This window comes from Panthera leo, chromosome A3 (genome assembly GCF_018350215.1).
Source record: "Panthera leo isolate Ple1 chromosome A3, P.leo_Ple1_pat1.1, whole genome shotgun sequence".
NCBI classification, from domain to species: Eukaryota; Metazoa; Chordata; class Mammalia; order Carnivora; family Felidae; genus Panthera; species Panthera leo.
Genome location: NC_056681.1, coordinates 13,983,882 through 14,000,702, shown reverse-complemented (window position 1 = coordinate 14,000,702; position 16,821 = coordinate 13,983,882). Strand labels below are relative to the sequence as shown.

Sequence of the window (16,821 nt, the reverse complement as noted above, 5' to 3'; positions counted from 1 at the left end):
GATCATGACCTGAACTCAAATCAGACGCTTAACCACCTGAGCCACCCAGGCGCCCCTAAAAATGCTACACTGTTAAAGCAGAAAACATGGAATCTCAGGGAAGGGAATTCTATAGCGGACGGAGTTGCGATTCACTTAAACAACTTTTTGGTAAAAAAAAAAAAAAAACAACTTGGGCTCCTTTTGAAATGAAAATGCTGCTTCCTAATCTATAGGGATTGGGAATTAGACCTCCAAGAATGTGGCGTAAAATGAGAAGCTTGTAAATGTGGGCACGATGGAGACACTTGGTAGAAAACAACTACTGTTGTTTTTTTTTTTATGTTTATTTATTTTAGAGAGAAAGCATGGGGTGGGGAGGGGCAGATGAGGTGGGGGGGTTGGCGCAGAGGATCCGAAGCAGGCTCTGTGCTGACAGGAGAGCGCCCAGCGCGGGGCTCAAACTCACAAACCGTGAGATCATGACCTGAGCCGAAATCAAGAGTCAGACGTTTAACGGACTGAGCCACCCAGGCACCCCCACGAGGCAGGTGTTAGCCCAGCCCTGGTGGAGAAAGTCCCCACCATCCGCCTCTCATTAGAGACCTTCCCCAAGAATGCGTAATAATTAGGTTTCCAAGCTGCGTCCAGGCCCACAGCATCTGCCTCGAAGCCGGATGCCAAGGCGTGGAGCCCCCGCGTCAGCCCCCTGAATGAACACACGCATAGCCCAGCCCTCCATGTCTAATGTGAACCCTGGGAAATCTGCTAGGTCATTAGAACACATTGAGAAAATCCGCAGGGCCTTTGATTTGTGCCTTCCGTGGGAGAGAACCAGCCCCAAACTCTGAAGTCTAACAAAGATGACGTTCCATCCACCCAGCCCCACCAGCCCCCGCCACGGTCCTTTGGTGGACAAGGTACGAACTGAAGCCTGTTGTGGGAAAAAAAAAAAAAAAATTCCTTTTCTCGGTTCTCCCTTCTGGTTTAAATGGATCATTTTTTAAAAACAATCTGTTTCTGCTGTTGCTTATTTAGGACATTAACCTAAACAAGCCGACTTTTTTTAATCCAAAGAGTGTGTAGTGATTAAGAATGGTTTTCAGGGGGCCCCTGGGTGGCTCAATCGGTTAAGCATCCGACTGCGGCTCAGGTCATGATCTCTCCGTCCGTGAGTTCGAGCCCCGCGTCGGGCTCTGTGCTGACAGCTCAGAGCCCGGAGCCTGCTTCCAGTTCTGTCTCTCCCTCTCTCTCTCTGCCCCTCCCTCACTTGTAGTCTGCCTCTCTCAAAAATAAATAAACGTTAAAGAAATCTTTTTTTAAAAAGTGGTTTTGGGGGCACCTGGGTGGCTCAGTAGGTTACATATCCTACTTCGGCTCAGGTCACGATCTCATGGTGCGTGGGTTCGAGCCCCGCATCAGGCCCTGTGCTGACAGCTTGGAACCTAGAGCCCGCTTGAGATTCTGTGTCTTCCTCTCTCTCTGCCCCTCTCCCACTCGCACTCTGTCTCTCTCACTCTCAAAAATAAATAAGTATTTAAAAAAAAATTTTTTTAAGTGGTTTTCATAAAATGTCATCTGATTTAGGGTGTTTCTGCTGGGCTCACAGAAACAGGTTCTTTGCTTAAGGGTTCGACGAAGTCGATTGGGGGATTTTGACAATGACGAGTGCTTATGGAGTGCCTGCTGTATACCAGGCTGCGTGTCCCCATGTGCTAGCTCATTTGAATCTCACTGCTTCCCAGGGTGGCAGAGGGACCAGAGCGGGTCTGAATGGGTCAGGGGCCTGTTAGGAGCTGAAGAACATGGCACGAAGGCTTCCATGTTTTAGGCCTTGTTTGCCAAGGACACGTGCTAGATCAGAAAGAGGATCCCCCTCCAAGCCGCACAGAGTGACCGAAGCCGACAGACCAGGGTGGTATGTTTGTGGATCGTATGAGGGACGTATTCAGCAGGTAACACAGGATAAAACCGGTCATTTTCCTCCCGCCCCCACTCTGGATGTGTTTCACACTCCTTAACGCTGAGTCTCCACCAATTTTTTTTAGTTTCTCAGTCTTTGCAACCCTGGAAGAACGTTTTCTACTTGGATACAGTGGTCTGGCCCAAGGTCGCATTCTGTGTTACTTAACCGTTGTGCTTCTCTTGGGTTATTCCAGACTTTTCTACCCCTGAACCCCTAGTTCTTATCAAATTCATGGGAAAGAGGTCCCACCAGCGGAGTTCAAAACAATCTCCAGGCAGCATCCCAGCAGATTTTAGGAAAATCTGAAACAAGGAGAATTATCAAGGAATAGCTGGTATCCTAAAGGTTCTCCTCAGAAACATTTGGGTGTTTTAGGGGCGCCCGGGTGGCTCAGTCGGTTGAGCGTCCTACTTCGGCTCGAGTCAGGATCTCACGGTCCGTGAGTCCGAGCCCCGCATCGGGCTCTGTGCTGACAGCTCAGAGCCTGGAGCCTGCTTCGGATTCTGTGTCTCCCTCTCTCTCTGCCCCTCCCCCACTGGCACTATATGTCTCTGTCTCACAAAAACGAATAAAGGTTAAAAAAGGGTTTTTTTTTTTAATTTTGTTTTAATTTTTAATTATACTGTATGTGAATCCTCTCTCTTTCAAAACATTTTAGAATATTGTAGCTCCTGTTAAAATTTACTTTCGTCCTTACCTTTAATTCCTGTCCCCTCCTCTCTGCCTTCCAGAAGTAATTAACTGTTAGGATTCTGGTACATCCTTTCAGATATTTATAAATATAGAAGTGCCTGTGGAAAATATGTAGTAGCATTGTATGTGTTTCTAGTAAATGCTAATAACTAATGCAGTATATAACTTTCAGAAAAGTGTTGCTTTCACTCAGTATTAGGGGGGGCGTGTCCATGTTAATATGCAGACACGTGGTTCATTTCTTTCCATTGAATTTAGTTTTCCACCAAATGAATATACTGCAGCTTATATTTCTAGTAACCTTTGGCCGGACAGCTAAATTGTTCAGTCTTTCGCTATTTACAGACAACTCCGTCTCGTTCATAGGTATGGCCTTTCTCTAGAGTAGACAATGAGAAGTAGAATTACTAAGTTCCCTTTTATTTTTTTTTTTAAGTTTATTTATTTATTTTGAGAGAGAGAGAGCATGCGAGCAGGGGAGGGGCAGAGAGAGAAGGAGAGAGAAAGAATCCCAAGCAGGCTCTGCGAGGAGCCCCAACTCACAAACCGAACCCCGAGATCCTGACCTCAACTGAGACCAAGAGTTGGACGTTCCACCGACTGAGCCACCCAGGTGCCCCACGTTCCCTTTTATTTAGTTTTCTTTTTTTTTTAATCCAGGAAATATACGCATATAGTTTAAAACTCATATAGTTCTACAAAGAAAAGGGTCCTCAGTGGACCCCACCACACCGTTTCTTTCTGCCCAGAGGCCACAACCTTCCACTCTTGCTGATTCTTTCGGTATTTACCTCCAAATTTCTGAGTAGCCTGCTTCTGGTACCACTCCTTGATTTTTTTTTTTTCCTGTTTTAGGCATGCTCCCTGGCCTCCCAAGCTAGAAGATGAAAATTGAGCTCTCTTTTCTCGCCCCAGCCCCCATCGCACACACGCAGATTTTCTCTCCACCTCCTGCCAGTATCGATAAGACACAATTCCAGCTTTATCGATACTGAGTATTTGCCTTCGTCTAACCATACAAAATACTTTTCACAGACAGACCCTTCCGCATACAATAATTACTTTTCCTGTTTTGTGTGCTGGCCTGGGAGTTGACGTTTTTCTACATAAATCCTTTTAGCAGCTGAGTGTGGATGGCAGCTTCTCCCTTCTTGTCTAGCGTGCTGCGGGCTGGTCATCCGTGGTTAGGTGCACAGCCTTGCCAAGAAGGAATGTGCAGTTTTGCAGAGGTAAAATGGTTCGGGGATGAGTCATGCGTGGAAACCCCCCCAAAGTCCTTTCCCGGGTCACAGAACGATTCCCTGCTTGGCCCTGAAACGTTTGTTTTCCTTATCTTCCCTTCATTTTTCACTGAGCCCTCTACCCCGCCGCCTTCCAGCCAGGACCCAGAGTGCTAAGCTTTGGCTTTGGGGGCCCTAATGAGGTGTTTCACCTAATGGCTGCGTTCCTGGGCTTGATTCTTCACAGTTGTGTGTGTGAAGCTGACGTCACCAGCGACATGTTTTTCCCTTTTTCTTTAAGGGTCAAGAAGGGTTTACGTCGTTAATTATTTATTTTTTATAATAGAGGTCAGACAGCGGCCCGGGGAAAAATGCAAACAGGAAAAGAAGTGTATGGAGTGACAGGCAGCACAAGGTCCCCTGCATGCCTCCTTCAACCCCCGCCCCTCCAAGCCCTCCTCAGAAGCAGTTTTGGTCTGGGGCCACACGACGTGGGTTCAAATCCCTGCACTCCACCAGCTGCAGGGCCTTGAGCAAGTTACCCAACCATTTGGGGCCTCCGTTTTCTCATCTGTAAAATGGGAACATAATAATGCTCAACCCCTAAGTCTTTGTGGGAATTAAATGGATTCATTTGTAAAGTGGCACCGAGAAAGCACTTAATAGATACGAACCAGGAATATCACTAAGTGTTGTAGATCCTTTCAGACCAGTGGTTCTCAACCTTGGCTGCATGTTGAAATTGGGTAGGGAGCTTTAAACATCCCTGATGCCTGGACCCCACCCTCAGAAATTCTGATTTGATTGGTCTACGGTGGGGCCTTGAGCATCAGGAGTTTTGAATGCTCTTAATCGTGACGGCGTGCAGCCAGAGCTGAGAACCATCGTGCCCAGTATTTTTCATGTGCATCAGTTGGGATGGGTGAGGTTATGCTGCAGTAACAAACATCCCCTGAATCTCGTCTACTTCTCTTTCATGCCCATTCTGATCTGCTGCAGCTCTGACCCACATTGTCTTGCCTCTGGAACATTTAGTCTTATGAACTGGGAAGAGAGAGCCTGACCAACCATGCACTCACTCTGAAAGCTTCTGACCACAGCTGAAGCATGACTTCTGCCAACACAAGTCACATGGTCACATCTAAGTTCAACAAGGAGGGTATATATCAGGGGCCGGCAGACTTTTCCTGCAAAGGGTCAGAGAGTAAATATTTCAGTCTCTACAGGACACGGGGGCTGTGTGGCTCCTGCTCACCTCTGCCTTCAAAAGGCAAAAGCAACCACAGACAATACACTGTTTAAAAATGTAAAAAAAAAAAAAAAAAAAAAAGTCAGGGCGCCGGGGTGGCTCAGCCGGTTGAGCATCCGACTTCAGCTCAGGTCATGATCTCGCAGTTCGTGAGTTCAAGCCCCGTGTCAGGCTCACCACTGTCGGCACGGAGCCCTCTGTCTCCCACTCTCTGCCCCTCCCCCACTCGTTCACGCGCATGCGCTCTCTCTCTCAAATAAGTAAACATATATTTTTTTTAATGTAAAAAGCCGTTCTTAGCTCATAAGCCATACACAAACAGGCAGCAGGCCAGATTGGGCCCGTGGGGGTAGGGTACCAACCCCCAGTGAGGATCCCTCTCCTACAGGGCAAAGCTCCCCAGGAAGGGACCCCAAATATGGGTGATCAGTAATGCAGTCTACCATAGCACGTGCATAGAAAAGAGAGGGAGGGAGAAAGAAGGGACCCTTCATTGCACAGTTGGGTTTCACACATAACGTGGTGCGATCTGCTTTTGTTACTTAATACCTTGGAGGTAGATTCAAGTAATCCTAGCATGACTTCACTTTTTTAATCAAATGGGCTAGGTTTCCAGGGTATGGATGGACCATAATGGGGTTTAGTTTGTGTGCTCATTTTTCTTTTTTTTAAGTTTATTTCTTTATTCTTGAGACAGAGAGAGACAGAGAGAGAGAGGAGGGGAGGGGGGGATAGAGAGAGAGAGCAAGAGAGAATCCCGAGCAGGCTCGCGGAGCCCGACGCGGGGCTCCATTGCACAAACCCTGAGATCAGGACCTAGAGAAATCAAGAGTCAGACTCTCAACTGACTGAGACACCCAGGGCATCCTGTGTGCTCATTTTTGTAATTAATCCATTTGCTAGATAACAGAGGGACTTCGTGTATCGGGAAGAGTAAGACAGCATCCGTAGAGAGATTGTCATAAAGAGAGAATCGACAGGCCGGCTCTCCCAGTGGGCTTACATAGTTTACGTTGCTTCCCCTGCAGTCGTCCGGGCCTCCCGGAAAGCAGGAGGGCCGGGAGGGAACCTTTGAAAACACGTTGATGCAGCCTAGGCCGCGTGTGAGCCCCTCAGAACCGACCTGGGCTGCCTGACAGGGGCGGGATGGGACGGGGGAGGCCCCACTGGCGTGTGACTCTGTCCTGTCTTTCTACCAGGACACCACGACGTCTGTGCGCATCGGCCTGATGATGGAAGAAATGATCTTCAACCTTGCAGATACCCATCTGTTCTTCAACGACCTGGAGGTTTGGAACTGCCCGTTTTGTGTCGTAGTCGCCGTAGTTGGTGGCCTGTGTCTGGTTTCAGGGGAAGAGACGCTGCTTCTTCTCTTTTCTGTGTTTCCTTTTTCCTTTGGAGGCTAGAAGCTTTTGCTGACAACCCCCAAGAAGCCACAAAACGGTGGCCAGCGCCAATTTATTGAAAACACGCTTGACCAGCTGATCTCCCCAGCTCCCCCCTGTGGCTAATGGGCGGCTCTCTGCCCTGGTGGTGACGTCCACGGCCGTTTCGCTGATCTAATAAAGACTGTGTAGTTTCTTCCTCCCGAAATTTGCTATTTAATAAGTTTGTTAAGGCAAATTAGTAGAGATCCTCCTGGGTCAGTAATAATGAGCAGTGGGCCGGCATGGAAGCTTTTAAAAGCAATTTACATCCCCCTGAAAATGTGTTTTACAAAGAGAGTGAGCGCAGACAGAGGGGCCGTGCTTATTCAGTGTCAGCTCCTGGGCCCCGAAGCCAGTGGCGAAGGACACAGGGAAAAGGGGGAGGACAGCGTCAGAAATAAGTTTGAATCCTTTGTTTATACCCGGCCTGTGGCGGAAAGATTTGAGAAGAACTTCAAATAAAAAAACATATTTAAAATTGAACTATTAAAGCAAAGGCAGAGCGATAGAAAGCTAAGGGTAAGGCACTTGTGCAAAAATATCTGGCTGAGGCCACCACCTGCAATTAAGTTCAGAGGTTAATCTCTGAGCTTCCTGGTAGCCAAAGCGAGGAGGGAAAGGCGATGCATTCCTGAGCTCTGATGAAAGAGCAAGCAGCTTTCACCAAGGGGAAGGAGGGTTCTTTGGGTTGATAAGAGGATTAATGTGGGGACCTTCTGGCTTTGTAAATTGTATTTGCATGATTGGTTTAACAGATTGAAAAAGGAAGTGAACCCAAAGTTATACTGCGTGTGAAAGAACACTCCTATTTATCTTAGCAGGGGTATTTTTTTCCTGGAATCAAAACGCCCTGGGACTAGCCTGTAAAGCAGGCCTATCAAGGCTATGAATTCCAGAACTGTCCTGGTGGGCCCAGAACATGAGTCCTATTTACCATCAGGAAAGGATACAGGTTTTCCTTTCTGGTCTGCAGCCCTGGATTCCCAGAGGAGGAAACCCTTGCCGAAATGAACAATCTTGTGTTCCGTGCAGCCTAGGCAAGCCATTTGGGCCTCAGCCTTCCCATCTGTGAAATGGAATTGATGTTCTCTGTCCAACATCTATTTTAAAGAGAGGGTCTGTGTACAAACTCATCGACGCATTGATGACAAAAGAGAACACTGGCACAGTGGGGAGTCCGTGAGCCATCAGACCCGGGACTGTCCCTTTAGCCAGATGCAATGTGCAGGCTCCCTTTACAATGACCTCTCGTGTCTTGGGGAAAAGAGGGAGCAGGGAGGGGGAGAGGGAGAGAATAAATGAGCAAAACAACAAAACAGACGTGGTAATTGAATTCAGCAAGGATTTATGGAGCCTAATATAATCAAGAGCGGGCTGCCTGCAAATAGCGAAACCTGATTGGTTTTAGCAAAAGAGAAAAGGAATTTATTGGCTCTTGTACTTAGAAAGTCAAGGGTATATTTGGTCTCTCACGATCTCCTCCTTAGAATGTTGGTTCCATGAAGGCAGAAACCACTGCTGTATCACCTTCAGTCCCCAGAGCTTCAGCAGTAAACAGCCAAACAAATCCATCCGTGAGAAAGTTCATTTAATGAAAAGGGTGTAAAGAAAAGAAAAGAATGAGATATGATAGTGAGTGATGGGCAACAGGCGGGTAGGGTTGGGGGGCAGCATTCTCGAGGGAGCCAGGGAAGGCTTCTCGGGAGGCGACGCTTGAGCCAAGGCCTGAGTGGCGGCAGAAGCCAGCCAGGTGGAGATGTAAGGAGGTGGGACCAGCACATGCAAAGGCCCTGGGGTGGGAAGTGGTATGAAGGCCACAATGACCATAGCGTAGAAGTGAAAGTGTGGGGGCAACTGGGATGGATGAGTCTGGAGGTGGAGTTCTGGGCCAGACACAGGTCCTGGACATCAGAGTTTATTCTAGGTGCTGTGGACAGCCATGGAGCCTGAGAGCAGTAAACAGGAAAGGCTGCCTGATCTAGCTTATGTTTTAAAAGAACTACTCTGGCTGCTGCGTGGAGAATGGGCAAGAGGAGGGAAACAGTGGAGGCTGGGAGACCAGCCAAGAGATTACTGCAGTTGTCCGAGCAAGAGAAGAAAGATGGGCGGGACCGAGGCGGTAGGAGATGGGCCTCGGGATGGCAGTAAAGCCAAGAGAGCTCCTGATGGGTTGGATGTCGGGGGGGTGGAGAGAGAGGAGTCAGGGGTGAGGGTCCTGGGCTTGGCCTGACCAGGGCAACAGTGCCACTCTCTGAGATGGACAGACAGTGTGGTGGGCACGCGGGCTTTGAGGCGTCTGTGACACCCCAGGGAAGATACCAGACCGACAGGCAGATACAGGAGTTTGAATTAACACCAGACACACAGTAGGGGCTTTCTCAGCGTCGGTTGAACCGGAGGCTCAGAGCCGGGCATTATGCTGGACTGACATGTGTGTGTTTCGAGGCAATGTCTTCGGCCTTCCCCCTCTGCCGTTCCTCCTTGGCCCCGGAGTGGAAGTCACACCTCTTGGCGAACGGATTTCATGGCCAACTGGAGCTCCTAGGGAAGCCAGTTTGGTTTTCTTCTCTGAATTTTTTTCAAACCTGTCCCCAGTGCCAGAGGCCCCCAGGGCACCTCGGCAGAATTGCAACCACGATACCCGATGGAGAAGTTGAGACTCACATGAGCGCAAACAGTTCGCTTGCTGGTGTGGGGAGCCCTGTGTCAGAATCCGGGGGTGGGGGGGCGGGCAGCTTCCCGGGGCTCCCCGAGGAGGCTGATGGGACTCGGGAGAGGTGCTTGGTGCCAGTGCCCGCCTGGACGGTGGGGTTTAGAAGACAGAGTGCAGAAGACCCCTTTCCGCTCTGAGCCTGCACTGCCGTCTGTAAATCGGGGTTGGCTCTCGCGTGCGGTTTAAGGGAAAGCTGCCGTTTGCCGGGCCCTCCTCTAAGTGCCGTGGATCCAGCGGCAAACGATACGCAACAAGATCCCCGCCCTCGAAGCACGGACCTTCCGGTGCGGGACGCGCAATATAAACAACTGAATATGTACCGTCAGACGAAGGGCCCCCACCGGAGACCAGCAGAGTCAGGGAGGAAAGGAGATGGTCCCGGGGCTGTGACTTCACTTGATGCAAGCAGGCCAGGCTTCTCTCCCGCTTGAGCAGACACCTGAACGAGGTGAGGGAGCCGTGTGGGTGTCCCGGCAGGGAGTGTGCTGGGCAGAGAGAACAGCAGGGCAGAGGCCTTGAGGCCTGGCCAAAGTTGGCAGGTTCCTGAAACAGGGAGGCTGGAGCGTCAGCAGGGGGGAGTACGGTGGGCGGGGCCAAGGTGGGTGCATCCTGAGGCATCCTGAGGCATTGGGTGATATTCTCAGGGTGACTGGAAGCCCCTGGAGGGTTTTGAGCAGGAGAGCTCCACCATCCGACTTGGGGTTCAGAGGCTCCCTGTGGCTGCCGGGGGAAAGCAGGGATCTGCCTCTGGCCAAGTCAGGTGCCCGGACCCCCGTGTGAACGCACTCGAGGGGAAGAATCGGAGGCGTAGGGGGACTGGCAGACACAGACTAGGTGTCATGTTCAGCTGCAGCTCAGGCTAGCCAGGGTACGCGTCCCGAGTCTAGGGCGGGCACCTGCTCATCAGCCCCGTCTGCCTTTGAGCCTGGCCCCACCAGTCCCTGGCTGTGTGCCCCGGGCAGGTTTCTCCCTCTCCTTTGGCCTCAGTCACCTCATCTGCTAAATGGGTAGAAGGGAAGCCCCCCCCTTCCAGGGCTGTAATGATGATGGGAGATAGATGGAAGCCGTCCGCACGGAGCCCAGCACGCTGTACGTGAGCCGTAAATGGGCCTCTGCCCTGCGTGTGCCACTGGGATGGGGGGGGGGGGGGCATGGTGCGAGGGCAATTTAAATAATCATTTATGCTACTGTGAGCTAGAAGAATACAGCTAGCTCGCCCAACTCTGGATTTTACAATGATTCAGAAACGGTACGCGCAATACAGAGATAGCTGGAGCCTGGGCGCAAATACCCACAAGTACCTCCCGCCTCTCTCGCGGCCACCTCGCCTTGGAGCAGGAGCTGCTCGTGGTGCCGTAAAATCCAGGGAAGGGACCCCTGTCCAAAATGTTGGCTGGGTCGCCGTGCAGGGTGTGGGCTTGATTGACGCCCATGTGTTTAGGGCTCAAGAGCCGTGGCAACCGTCCTCAGGACGCACTGAACTGCGCTCACCCTGAAAGCCCTTTCGTGGGGAGCCTCCCGAGCTGCCACTTCCTGGAGGGGTGCATGAGTCACGGCCAAAGCAGGTGCTGGACCCAGCCCTGCGGCCTCCATCCCAGCTGAGCAGAGAGCACAGCCCTCTTGGGTTTGACGTGCAGGCTCAGGCTGCAGGGGAGGAGATGCCAGTTAACGTGGCCCCAGTATGAAAAACACATGGCAGGCCCGAACTAGACAAAGTACTGTCCTTACTTCTTCCAGCCTTCCCTCTTTGCCTGCTTCCTCCCTCCCCTGCTTCGATCTTAGCTTGCATTCTCTCTCTTCTCTCTCTCTTTCTCTCTCCTCCCCCGCCACAGAACCCAGCCCATCTGTTCTTTCCTTTTACTTCTCTCCCACCCCCTTCTTTTTTTCTTCCTTCCATTCTTTGTTCCTTTACCCATCCTCTGATCTCTCCCTCTCTCTGTCCATCCACCTGTATTTCCAGCCTATCATTTTCAGCCACCTGGCCCTTTTCCCTTCCATCCATCAGTCCACCCCCCCAACTCATTCACCCAACTATCCATTCTTCCATCTCCCCGTCCATGTATTTTCCATCTTTCTTCTTTCCATTGATTCCCTAACTTCCCTCCATCTGTCTTTCTTCCCTTCCTGTCTTCTGTCCATCCACATAGCCTTCCTTCTTCCTTCCTTCCACCTTGTATTCCTCCCATTAACATCTACTGCCCATCTGTTGTGGACAAGGGGCTCTGGTCACAGACATGAGCCAGGTATGGCGCCCCTTTGCACCTCCTGGTAAGGGACACACACATAACACACCATCATAGAACAGGTGGGCTAGGACTGCTCTGATGGGCATTCCCAAGGTTGCTCAGCAGAAGCCCAAAGTAGGAAGTGATTAAGTAACCCTTTTGGCTGGGATGAGGGGAACAAGGGAACCATCAAAGAGGAGGAGCTACTTTAGCTGGGTATTAAAGAAAAAGTAAGGATTTGCTGCGGGGGGTTGGGGGGTGGGGAGATGGGGAGGAAGTACAGGAGAGAGACACTTGGGAGAAGAGTATTCCCAGGCCAGGGAACAGCGTGTGCAAAGGTGAAGAGGCAAGATATGGATTTGCATGTTCGGAGAACATACAATACAGCAGAAGTTAATACTCCTGCAGACAGACCCCATTTTTATTAACTTGTTTCACCTTCATAGATGGAAATGTGCGTCAGAAGTACCAGCCAGTCACTTCAGCAACTTAGAGACAAAATCTGGCTTGCAGAATTTACAGCTTGAGGGTGATTGTTCAGGTCATACTCCCATCTGTTAAGGGTGCGTGAACCCCTGAAAATGCATGCAGCATAGTGTATGTGTACAAGTATGTCTCTAGAGAGGGTGGTGGGAAAATCTCATTACCCTATAGGGTTAAGATCTGCCCCAATATTAAACCTCGTAGCTTTGGGACATGCAGTAGTTTGGTCTCTTTTTCTATCTCCCTGTAACCCCAACGAAACCAAGAGAAGGCAAAAGGAAAGTATACTCAGAACTGAATTAGGACCCAGCTCCTTTGGGAAAAGATATTTTGGAGTGAATATGGGAGCCCTCGGAGCTCTGTGCCTGGGGCCAGGCTCCCTCCAGGTGTCAGCTGGGAGGCGGGGAGCACAGGTTGCCCCCCCCCCCACCCCGGCTAGTTCGAAGTGTTGCCAGTGGCAGGAAGAAAGCAGAATCCTGACCGTTCCCCCGCCCCCACACTCATCCACGCTGGGGGACATCAGCACCCACAGGTGACAGCAGCAGCGACGAGGCCCTGGCCTTTATACCGAAGCCAGTCTCTGCCTGTCCAAAGACTGGGTGACTGCAGGAACTTCCAGCAGGAAGAGAGACAGACGTCCCTTTCTTTGACCCACCCCAGAATGCATGTGGTGACTGGAAAAGTGAGCTTGGCAGAGAACCATGATACTCAAAGCAGAGCAAACGCCCACAGAATGAGGTAGTGGTGGAGGCCCAGGCTTTGAAGATTTTGGTTTATACCCCGCTTTGCCACCCCCGAATGATCTTAGACACCGTGACTTCAACTTTCCGGGCCTCAGTTTCCATTCCTGTAAAATGAGAAGTAAAACACGTCTTGTGGATCGTTGTAAGATCAGAGCTGGAGTGGGTAAGGCCCTTATCCCGGTGCCCAGCGCCGCCTCCCTACGAGGATTGGGTGTGCCGGTGCGCGGGGTGCCTGGCACGCGGTAAGTGCCCGACAATGGCGGCTGAGATGATGTCAGTTGTAACTGCACCTGCAGGATTGGCCGCAGTCTGTCCTGTGCCCCCGTGCAGAGCAGCGAAAGGTCTCCGTCAAGTCTTAGAGACGGCCTGAGAGGTGGGAGTCGCCAAGGAGCAAGTCTAGATCCAGACCTGGGAATGGACCCACTGGGTGTTTGGACCTCAGCTTCAGGGACCTCTGGGCTCATGACTTTTTGAAATGAGTTTGATGGGTACAAAAACCCAGAGGATGAGCTACACACTCCCCCTGTCCAGTGGGCCTTTATCAGAGGCAATAGGACGTAATCATTGAGAGCAAAGATTCCGGGGCCAGATGGCCTCGGTCCATATCTCAGCTCTGCACTTACAAGCTGTGTGACCTCAGGTAGCTTCCTTAACCTCTCTGTGCCTGTCATCATCTGCAACATGGGGGTAATAATAGCCACCTCCTAAGATTACTATGAGAATTAAGTGAATTAATGTATATACAGCACCTAGCACATAATGGCACTACATAACTGATGGTGATTAGCATTATTTTATTATAACAATTTTCATTATCATTATGTGCATATAGAATCATCACCTACACGGGTGCCTGGGTGGCTCAGTCGGTTAAGCATCTGACTTCAGCTCAGGTCATGATCTCACAGTTCATGGGTTCGAGCCCCACGTCGGGCTCTGTGCTGGCAGCTCAGGGCCTAGAGCCCGCTTCGGATTCTTGTCTCCCTCTCTCTCGGCCCCTCCTCCGCTCATGCTCTGTATCTCTCTCTCTCTCTCTCTCTCTCAAAAATAAATAAACATTTAAAAAAATTTTTGTAAAGAATCGTCACCTGCAAAGGTGCCAGGAATTTGTGCACAACCATGTGTAGTCAGTCGTGTTTATTTTCCCCCATTTTACAGATGAGGAAACTAAAGTTTAGAGAGGGTGAGATATTTGCCCATGCTCACGGCAGCTATGTTAAGCCCAAGATTCAAACCTGAATTTGCTGGGCTCCAAGGTCTGCACTCTTGAAAAAAAAACAAATCTTCAAAACAAGAATTCATTATTCCTATTTCAAGATACTATGACTTCGATTAAAAATAAATTTGAGGTGGGGCGCCTGGGTGGCTCAGTCAATTAAGCATCCAACTCTTGATTTCAGCTCAAGTCGTGATCTCGCGGTTCAGGGGCTCGAGCCCTGTGTTGGGCTCTGTGCTGACAGTGTGGAGCCTGCTTGGGGTTTTTTCTCTCCCTCTCTCTCTGCCCCCACCCTGCTCGCACACGCTCTCTCTCTTAAAGATAAATAAATTTCTTTAAAAAATGAAAGAGTAATAATAATTAATTAATTTGAGGAGCACCCGGGTGGCTCAGTCAATTAAGCATCCGACTCTTGATTTCGGCTCATTGTGATCTTACGGGATTGGGACCCGTGTTGGGCTCTGCACTGTACCCCTGCCCGGGATTCTCTCGCTCTCTCTCTGCCCCTCCCTTGCTCTCTCTCTCTCTCTGCCTCTCAAAGGAATAAATAAACATTAATTAATTTTTAATTAGAAAACTTAGGGTCACCTGGGTGGCTCATTTGGTTACACGGCTGACTTTTGATTTTGGCTTAGGTCATGATCTCACGTTTTGTGAGACTGAGCCCCACGCTGGGGTCCGTGCTGAGCCTGAAGCCGACTTGGGATTCCCTCTCTCCTTCTCTCTCTGACCATCCCTGCCCCCAGTCTCTCTCTCTTAAAATAAACATTTAAAAATAAAAAATAAAGTATTTTAAAAAGTAAAATGAATTTGAAAATCTAGACCATTGTAGAATGGCTGAGGTTTTATAGGCAATGTGATTAGGAGTGTTTCCAAATTCCAGCAAGAGGGCTCTCAGTTTGGGCACGAAAAAGACACGAAACAGGTAATTGTAAGCAAAGGCCAGTGCGGTATGTGGGAGAGGATGGGCATTGTTACCGTTGTTACCATTTCTTCTCAAAGACAAGGCACTGGCAATGTCTGCAACCTCATTATTGTCAATATGGGTTTTTTTTTAAGTTTGTGTTGAGAGAGAGAGAGCACACGGGTGCGGGAGGGGCAGAGAGAGAGGGAGAGAGAGAGAATCCCAAGCAGGCTCCGCACTGTCAGCACCGAGCCTGGTGCGGGGCTCGGACCCACACACCATGAGATCGTGACTCAAGCCAAAAGCAAGAGTTGGACGCAGCTGAGCCACCCGGGCACCCCTTTCAGTGTGTCTCAACTGGACCCGAGGGCAGAACCTTCCTGCCAGGAGGATTCATTTGGAAATGGGAGGGAGGGTGCTGGTTGTCACCGGAAGGGGAAGAATTATTGACTGTTAGCAGGCAGGGCCCGGAATGCCAGATAACCCAGCAGTGAGGACAGCGTCCTGGATGAGGAACCAGCACACCCGAAATGCCAGCGGCACCTCGTTGAGAAACTCTGTGCTCAGCCCTTGAGAGCCGTCAGCCAGATGCACCGTATTTCTGGATCCCCTAGTGTCCAGCACAACCCAGGCCTCACGCTGCTTGCTTTTACTCGAAATGCCAAAAAAGAAACCACCAAAAAAAACCTCTCTGTGTGATAGCAAAGGTATTTTCTTACTGAAAGTCACAGTCAAAACCATTTGAAAGCCAGTTCTCTAGAGCAGTCCCGTCCAGTAGATTTTTCTACAACGCTATAAATTTCTGTTCTGTCCAGTACAGTAGCCACTGGCCACATGTGGGTTTGGGGCACTTGAAATAAGTCTAATGCAACTGAGGCCCTGAATGCTTATTTAATGTTACTTAATTTTAACTAATTTGAATGTAAATAGCCACCTGTGGCTAGTGGCCGTTACAATGGACAGAACTGGACATTTACCTCGTTGTAGAAAGTTCTATCAGTGCCACTCTGGAGTTCTAAACTTACCAGACATGGCCTGTATTTTCAGGGACGATGATCATCATCATCTTAGCTGACGTTTCTGTACCAAACACTGTTCTGAACACTTTACATGTATTACCTCATTTAATCCCCAACAGTTCCGGAGGCTAAAGTCCCTGACGGAGGTGCTGGCAGATCTCGTTGCTGGCGAGGACTCTCTTCCTGGCTTGTAGAAGGCCTCCTTCTCACTGTCTTCTCATGGCCTCTCTTCGGTGCGGAGACGGAGAACGGGGCTCTGTGGCGTCTCTTCTTATAAGGGCACTCATCTTATTAGATTGGGACGCCACCCTTATGACCTCATTTAACCTTGGTTACTTCCTTGGAGGCCCCATATCCAAACCCAGGCACACTGGGAGTTAGAGCTTCGACACGTGATTCGTGGCAGGGGGGATCACAGACATTCAGTCATAACACCCATTTTACAAGTGAAGAAACTGAGGCACAGAGAGGTTAAGTGAACAGCCCAAAGTCACACAGTTGGCAGTGGCAATATTTAGACCCAGCACTTATTCGCTGTGTTCCGCTGCCTCTCCTAGGGAGAGCAGCTGCCATCTGGCTTGAGAAAGAAGATTCCAGACAGGACATCTAGACTCAACACGGTGCTGTAGATGATGGGTTCAAAGGGAAAGAGAAAGCAGAGAGGGTTGGTGTAGCCTGGACATGTGGAGAAAGACAAGCAAGGTCTGCCAGCAAGAGGAGAAGAAATTTCTGGCAGAGGGGCTACTGGCTGGCATAGTAGAGCCTGCGACTCTTGATCTCAGGGTTGTAAGTTCAAGCCCCAAGTTGGCTGTAGAGATTACTTTTTTCAATATCTTAAAAAGAAAAAGAGAGACGGAGGGAAAGAGAAGTTCCCGACGTAGAAGACAAAGACAAAAGTTCATCTATGAGTTAGCACATCATCTTCATGCTGTAGACGCAAAACAAAAGTCACACAAATAACAACGGAAATCACAACGAACAAAG

General features: G+C 49.9%; 1 protein-coding gene across 5 annotated transcripts in view; it reads left to right on the top strand.

Moving 5' to 3' along the window:
* The window catches only part of EYA2 (EYA transcriptional coactivator and phosphatase 2), a 256,555-nt gene that overhangs the window by 207,033 nt on the left and 32,701 nt on the right, over positions 1-16,821 (top strand). For all 5 annotated transcript variants that reach the window (XM_042930777.1, XM_042930776.1, XM_042930778.1 and 2 more), the window contains one exon: positions 6,307-6,396. In XM_042930777.1, the coding sequence (XP_042786711.1) occupies positions 6,307-6,396 (90 nt within the window). The remainder of the gene's footprint in view (positions 1-6,306; positions 6,397-16,821) is intronic.